Source organism: Austrofundulus limnaeus, unplaced genomic scaffold, assembly GCF_001266775.1.
Source record: "Austrofundulus limnaeus strain Quisiro unplaced genomic scaffold, Austrofundulus_limnaeus-1.0 Scaffold151, whole genome shotgun sequence".
Taxonomy (NCBI): domain Eukaryota; kingdom Metazoa; phylum Chordata; class Actinopteri; order Cyprinodontiformes; family Rivulidae; genus Austrofundulus; species Austrofundulus limnaeus.
The window spans coordinates 1,002,064-1,010,089 of record NW_013952553.1 but is presented as its reverse complement, the minus strand read 5'-3'; the positions used below and the strand labels follow the sequence as shown (position 1 = coordinate 1,010,089).

General features: G+C 40.8%; 1 protein-coding gene across 1 annotated transcript in view; it reads left to right on the top strand.

Moving 5' to 3' along the window:
- The window catches only part of mybbp1a (MYB binding protein (P160) 1a), a gene marked incomplete at its 5' end in the record, with an annotated part of 26,499 nt that overhangs the window by 1,962 nt on the left and 16,511 nt on the right, over nucleotides 1–8,026 (top strand). The window contains 11 exon segments of the mRNA XM_014016669.1: nucleotides 1,384–1,551; nucleotides 1,747–1,864; nucleotides 3,939–4,228; nucleotides 4,301–4,411; nucleotides 4,490–4,615; nucleotides 4,726–4,923; nucleotides 5,039–5,147; nucleotides 5,854–5,947; nucleotides 6,109–6,272; nucleotides 6,641–6,763; nucleotides 6,947–7,072. Coding sequence (XP_013872123.1) covers nucleotides 1,384–1,551; nucleotides 1,747–1,864; nucleotides 3,939–4,228; nucleotides 4,301–4,411; nucleotides 4,490–4,615; nucleotides 4,726–4,923; nucleotides 5,039–5,147; nucleotides 5,854–5,947; nucleotides 6,109–6,272; nucleotides 6,641–6,763; nucleotides 6,947–7,072 — 1,627 coding nt within the window.

The window sequence follows — 8,026 nt, the reverse complement described above, 5'->3', positions numbered from 1 at the left end:
GGCAAAGACATGCTACATGGCAATGCCATGGCATTCAGAAGAAGACAGAACATGACAAACATGGGAGAACAGGTGCTCTGGGTCATGCAGCCACAGACCTGCACAGAGCAAGGATCATCTTCATGAAGACATCATGAGGAGGCGCAACCCTTAACAGAAAAACTAAAAACCACACAAGGGAAGATGAGGAAAAACAAAACATCATATTATATCAACAATGTGACACACTATGATGTTTATAAAAAAAAAACCTCTGCATAGAGCAGATTTGTTAGCCAGAGGAGTAAGTGAGTTTAGGGGGTCATGTATCTGAAGCCATGAGTGTTGTATGCACTTGTGTGAATATCTGAAGAATGAACCTGAAGAATCAAGTCCCCAAAACCAGTGCAGCCATATTCCAGATCAGGGTTTGACAAGATTTTATTTTTTTACCTGCCCTGTCGGGCAGGTGACAACAAATGTTACCTGCCCGACATGAAAACTTACCTGCCCGAAACAAAAATGTTCAAATTTTGATAAAAAAAGAAAAATGTGCACTGTACTTTGTACTACAAAATATTAACATGTTATACAGAGGTATATAATATATGACATCTGATTAAACAGATGCTAACATTTTAAACAGAGTTACTAACAGTCAGTTGTTTTATCAAGAACATCTTCAAAAAAGTGTTTCCCTTAGAGTACTGGCCTTGGGGGCGGGGCTTATGAAAACAGACTGATCAACAGCAGCTGCTTTGTTTTAAACACAATTTACAGAACATAAAAAAGTCTGAAATTTGCATTAATTGAATCTTATATAGTGAATCTCATATCCAAAGATACATTTAAGATATCTTGAACTGGAGTCTCCAAACAACATGATGATAAATCTAAAGTTATTTATACAAGTCAGAATATAATTAGAGATATCTTATTATTTACTATTTATTATTTATTATTATAATATCTTAAATTATTACTTTTTATTTGGGAACAGAAGAGAATGTTTTGAGCCTGGCAGACAATAACAATTTTCCATCTGCTTTAATGTCCATTGGTTTTATTATTATTATTTATCTCCTTGTAGCCTGAGACACAGTGCTGAGCTGTTTATCTTTTTTATATATATATGTATATTTTTTGCTTATTTATCCAGTCGCAAATCTAAACTCTGCTTTAGTGCTCTGTTTGTGCTCTTATGCTAATTTTAGCTTTAAGGACACATTTTGCTATTTTTAAGGTTTGGCTAGCATTTTGTGTCCACTAGCTTTTAGCTACTGTTTTGTTACTTTAAGGTAGTATTTGTCTACTTTTAGCTTTTAAAAATCAAYATGCAACCTTAGCTTAACTTTTGTTATTTTTACCTTTGAATTAGCCTTTTGCTTCCTGGTGTTTTGTCAGGTTAATCGAGGTGATGAAGATGGCGGCTCGCTCCGTGAAGAAGGACCTGACTCTGCCCGCTGTAGCTCTGGACCTCCTGAAGCTCTCTCTGAAGGAGGACAGCTTCCAGCTCTTCTGGAACAAAGCCATCACAGAGGGGATGTTCCAGGAGCAGTCAGGACCGACTCAGTGAGTTTATTTTTCATGGAGGGAAAACAGATCGTGTGACAGTCTTTTAATGAACATTTTCTGAAGTAATCATGTTCACCTGCTTACTTTCTACTTACTATTAAATGTTGTATTTTTCATGGTTCAAGGCTAATCAACATTTAAAATACTATATTAAATCTTAATTGTAAGTTTTCCTGCTCCGCCTCTCTGCAGCTACCTGGGCTTCCGTCTGCTGGGGAGCGCTCTGCCTCTGCTATCAGTATCTCAGCTGAAGGAGGTTTTATCAGGCGAGGTGATGATGCATTATGGTGAACATGTGGTTTCAGCTCAGGTCAGTATTCTGCTGTTAGCATTAATAACTGGGATCAACATGAAACCTCATGATTACACTGAAATAGTTGATGCTATAAATGGTTAAACTCTTTTGGTTTAGCAGATTTCTTTTTAAAATGTTTTCAAAAACATTTATTTCCTGATAAATTCAGATTATCTCTTCCTCAGCACCAATTCAGTATATATATTGATTTGGCGTTTCTCTCGTCACCAACATTAGCATCTATACTGTTTTCCTTTTTTGTGCTTCTTTTTTCTTTTAGCTAACCTTTTGCTACTTTTAGCTTCCAGCTACCATTATGCTGTTTTTAGACAGCCTTTCAATACTTCTATCCTTTAGCTAGCATGTCGATGCTTGTAAATTATAAAAGAAATACTACTTTGGGATGCATCTTCTGTTTTGTTGCTTCCAGCTTTTAGCTAGCTACTGTTTTAAATTTTACAAATTGCTACTTTTATTTTTTTAGCTTCCATTCTGCTACCTTTCTTTGTTAGTTAGCATTTTACTAATTTTTGCTTTGAGGTACAAGTTGCTACTTTAAGCTTTCAACTACCATTCTTCTGTTTTTAGCTATCCTTTTGCTACCTTAAGATTAAGGGTAAGGTTAAGGTTTCAGCTACCATTTTGGTAACCTGGTAAAAACCAGACCCTGTCCTTCACTTTGCTTCATACAAGGGTCTGGACTCTCTGCTGTAGAGAAGTGATTCTTGCTGGAGGCGTGGCCTCTGCTGAAGTTTAAAATGATTGGATCTGTTGGCCGCGACATATGTGTGCCAACTCCACTGTGAAGGAGGCTAAGCTAAGAAGCTAACCGGAAATTGCGTGTGCTGTAAACCAGTGGTTCCAAAACTTTTTATCTTCAGAATATTCATGGCAAAAACTTGTAACCCCAAATATTGCTGGTCTGAGTACACAAACTTTGTTAATAACCCTAAAAACACAGGCTTTTTGACAATCTAAACAGCTTGTACACAAATATAAATACTTATTTGTACTTMTTTTGTGTTTTTGTAATAATTATAGGGAAAATATTACATCAGCAATTATTTTATTACCCTTTAAATTGATTTCTGGAGATTATCCAAGGTGCTTCATGACCCATCATTGGGTCCCAAGCCCAACTTTGGGAACCAAAGTGCAGTGGTTCCCAAACTTTTCTGCTTTTGACCCACAAAATAACAGTAGCAGAGACCTGAGCCCCCAGCTATTTTTGGATGATAAACATTTGTATCAGGTCAACTAAACATGGGCATAGTAACAATATTTTTATACTACTTATAACACTTTGTAACAAATAAGGCAAAAATGTAATTAACTCAGAAAATCTTTTCAAGACCCCACCTTGCTGTTTCGAGAACCCACTTTGGGTCCCGACCCCAACTTTGGGAAACACTGCAAACAACCCTACTGAGAGGAGAAATATACTAAGCTGAACGAGATGACTGTAAATGAGAGCTGCTGCTTTGTCAGACAAATTTAATGTAATTTTGAAGCCTTATCAACACAGACTGGCTTCATTCACTTCCTCCACTGCTGTATGCTAAAATAACTAGCAGACACTGCGCAGAACATCGACATCATCGTTCAAAACTCCACCTTCTGTTCTCTGATTGGCCCAGACGAAAATCATCCCGAAGAAGTCCTTGTCTATGGGAGAAATCCCAGACGAAGCAGTGAAGGGAAACTAGAATTGAGCAGAACTGCATAGGAAGGGAAGGGCCAGGCTACCATTTTGGTACTTGTAGCTTCTAACAATCAGTTCGCTACTTTTAGTTTTCATCTATCGTTTTGCTTCTTTCATCTATTCAGGTTCTGCTACTTTTTAACTACGCTTTTGGTACTTCTAGCCTTTAACTAGCATTTCCCACTTTAAACTTCTAGCTAGCCTTTAGTTACTATTAAGCATTCATTTTTCTTTCTGCTAGCCTGCTGGTACTTTCTAGCTTTCAGCTATCATTCACGCTGCATTTTTGTTYGGTTTCTCCAGTTTTCCTCCTGACCTGGTTTGTCTGACAGGTCCTTTGAGACACGATCAGCTGATGATTTGGACCGTTATTCCTCCTCCTTTCAGAAACCGGATCGCTTTAAGCTGGCGCCAGAGATGGACACCTATGTGTCGGACTTCCTGCAGACCTGTCAGGACTCTGACAAACAGCTGGCGGTCATGGTGGGCTTCTCCTCCCTGAGCCACCATGGTTACCCGGTGGTGCCTTCGGTGTGGAAGGTGGTGCAGCACCTTCAGCCTGCAGCCCTGCAGAGCTACGTGGACTGGCTCAAAAACATGTTTCTGCAGCCGCAGGTGGACCAGCTGCTGGACTTCAGCTCCCGCAAGCAGAAGGACAAGTATCCTGAGGAGAAGCCGTGAGTTTATGAACCTTTTTATGACGCTAACTGGATGTAAAAATCCTACAAACACTCTGGTTCTCCCCTCAGGAAGGAGAGTCCAGTTTTCCGCCTGAGGAAGTGGATTGTCACTCGACTCGCCTCCATCATCGACAACCTTCAGGTGAAGAAGAAGGAGGATCTGGTCATGGATGTGGCCAGGTGAGACCAGCTTCTGGGTGATAAACGCTGAAGTGTTTCTAAAGAGAAAACTCAGTCTGTGTTTCTTTTTTTCTCCAGGTTTGTCTTTTTCCACGCTTTTTTCAGCACCAAGAAGGCCTCTTCAGACATCGCAGAGACAAATTTAAAACTGTCCATCCCTCTGGACGAGAAAATGAGAGGCGTTCTCGTCAATTCTTTCTTTGGGTGAGATTAAATCTCAATTACTTTCTTTTTCAATAAAAGCAAGCGTGCTTTAGTTCTAATTAAACTGAGAACTTCAGCTTGATGAAGTCTCCTTTCTGTCCTCTGCTCAGACTCCTCATGTCCATGCACCACATGCCGCTCAGCGACGACGGCGCCGCTGTCAATCAGAAGCGAATCCTGGGCGTCACGGCTGATGGCACCATGTGGATCTACCACCTGGTCCAGTACGCACAGCTCCTGCTAAACCATCCAAAACACGTCCAGAGCGTCCATCCGTGGAGCCCCGAGCAGAGACAGGCTTGGGACAGGTAGGACGGCCTCTGCACTTTTAACTAAAATATAATTTTTAGATTTTATTCCGGAAGATTTAGATTTTCTTTCTTCAGGTCATAGAATTTATGTGGAAGTTGTTTTCTCTTTCAGCATGCTGGAGTCGGTGGCAAACCTGAAGAAAAAAGCAAAGAAAGGTGCGACAGACGAGAGCGGCGCGTTCCAGCAGCTCTTCCTGCTGGTCGGGATGCATTTATTTAAGGTAAAAACCAGCTGTCCAACCAGAACATACGATCTTTTTCTGCATGTTTTTTTTTTCAAGGCATTTACTGGTTGATCCTGATAACACAGTGATGATATTAAACATTCGGACTGAAACTTTCAGCCTTTAATTTTAGCTAGCATTTTGTTTCTTCTAGGTTTTATCAAACTTTCCATTACTTTTAGCTCGTAGGTAGAAATGTATCTAGTTTTAATTAGCCATTTGCACTTTTCGCTACTTTTAGCATTAGCTAGCATTTTTCTTTTTCTAGCTTTCAGTTAATGTTTTGTTACTTTTAAGTCTTAGGAAGTATTCTGCTACTTCTAGCTTTTAGCCACTATTTTGCTACTTGTAGTTTCAAGCTACGTTTTTTCTGTTTTTAGCCAGCATTTTGATACTTTTCGCTAATATTTTGTTACTTTTAGTAACTTACTGTTCCACGTTGCTACTTTAGCTACTTTTATCTTGCGTCTGTGATGTTTTTAGCTTTTAGATAGTCTTTTATTACTTTTAAGGTTTCAGCTATCATTTTACTTCCTAAAGCAATAGCTATGTTTTGTTACATTTAGCTTGCAGTTATTCTTTTATTGTTCTTAGCTTTTAGTTAGCGTTTTGCTTGTTTTAGCATTTAGCTGGAGTTCTACTTTTGTTATTAATAGCAACTCAGTACTCACTGTTCTCGCTGCCTTTTCTGTGGAAACTGAAGGCCCCTGACGAGCTGCTGGACATCATGAGAGACCTGCAGAGCTGTCTGGACAAAGCCCAGGAGAAACAAGCCCAGAAGAAGAAGAAAATACAAGGTGGGGCTTCAAACACAAAGATGCTGATTTCTCCTTGTGTCATTACAAACTAATATTAATCTGGTTAAGACCTTTAAAATGTGTCTGTAAACCTTTAAAAAAACATAAAATAAACGTTTTTTAGTTTGTAATTCTTTCTGTCCCTGAATGTGTGGCCGCAGCCTCGGAGCAGCAGGAGGGGGAGCCGGAGTGGGTGGAGGTGATGGTGGACATCTTGTTGTCCCTCCTGTCCCAGCAGAGTCGGCACATCAGACAGGTCTGCAAGGCAGTCTTCTCCTCCATCTGCCCCCACGTCAATGCCGCCGCCCTCACCGCCATCTTAGACGTAAGTCAGTTTAAACTGCGCCGATCAGTCCAGGTGGGGTTTAGACGTGTAAAGTCCCAGATAGAAGAAACTGTAAAGAGGACGCAGTATGAAGACAGTTTGAACATTTTTCTATATTAATTTTCGTCCTTTTTAGGCAGTTTTGTCATTCCGTGGACACAATAAATCCTTTTAACAAGGACTTCATTTTGTTGCAATCTGTGTTTTTGCCACTAGAGGGCACCAGAGAATCGTGTTGAGTACGACAAACCAAATAGACTTTTTACCTGCAGCCGATGGWGACCCTGATCCTGATCGAAGTTTCTGTAGTCCTGGTTGTAGTTGATGGTACCGTTGTGAGTATTTGTACTGTTTCGGGTTCTGCCTAGGTCTTAGACCCTGATCAGGAGAACGAGGAGGACGCGGCTATAGTTGTCACTGATGACGCAGGTAAAAGGGCAAAGAAGGAGCAGAAGCATGACGACGATGAAGACCAGGATGAGGAGATGGAGGTCACTTATAATTTTTTTTCTCCAATTATTTGTGTCTGTTTTGATTTTTTTAAAGTGAGTCCAATCCTGGTCCAGAGTGATTAACAGGCTTCTGCAGAACTGAATTAAGTAAAACATGCAGGACCGGGAATGGACACCCCTGCTTTAGAGCAAACATTGATTTTATTTTATCTTCCGTGTCAGGAGGACGAGTCAGACGAGTCAGATGAGGATGAAGCGATGGAAGAGGACGACGATAAAGAAGATCAAGAAGTGGATGAAAACTTCCGCTTGGAGTTGATGAAGGTCCTTCAGAAGCAAAATGCTCTGGTGGGTGTTCAGTTCAGCACCTCCTGGTTAGATGTGAGCTTTCTGTTTGTGTTAGTTTGTCTGTTAGCAAAATACCTTAGGGACTGTTGGACTGATTTTAATGAAACTCAGAAAGTGATGATTGGCTGTACCTCAACAGCTGAATACTTTTAGCGTTAGCATGAGTCAACATGGCTGCCGCAGCTAATCGACCCTAGCAAACACACAACTGGCTATAACTCCATCTTTATAAACAGAGTTGCACATTAGCAGTGCGCAGGTGCGCATGCGCGATCAAAAAAAGGAAAAGCAGATGGAATGTCCTAAAGCTCACTTGCGTACCTAAGATTGTACCTGAGATTGTCGTTTAAAACAACAGCTAGCAGGGCTCTAGAGTGAGACCAGTTTGGTCGCAAATGCGACTTGAYTATAAAAAAAAATCCAACCGCACTGGTGTGACTGGATGATTGTTCGGTGCTCACCAAGCCGACAGCGGGACCCTGACATAAGGATTAAATGGACACTGCCTTCAACAAATCAGATGAAGTCCAGAGCCGTTTTATCCAATCAGAGCAGAGCAGGGCGAGACTTTCAGTGAGAGCAAGTTTGGTTGAAGCAGCGGCTGCTGCGGTTAGACTTTGCATGTAAAACTGGCTGCTCAAAACGCGTTTGGTGGTGAGAACCCGGCTTGACATCTCCTCCTGCACTTTGCTCCTGAGCTACTTGGACTTTGGTCTGTAAAACCTAACTTTATATTAAATATATGTTCAGAGCGTCGTTGTCGAACAGATCTTTCCAATTCTGTGTGACTAAACTCTCTCCTCCTGATGAGAGACTGCTGTGCGTTGCTGCGAGCGCAGGCTGAGTCTTTCTGTGATACTGCAGGGTCCCACTGTACTTCTATTTAAACCACATTAACTAACAGAACATTTGTTTGCCCCATATTAAAGCAAAGATGATTCTCTGTTTAACACC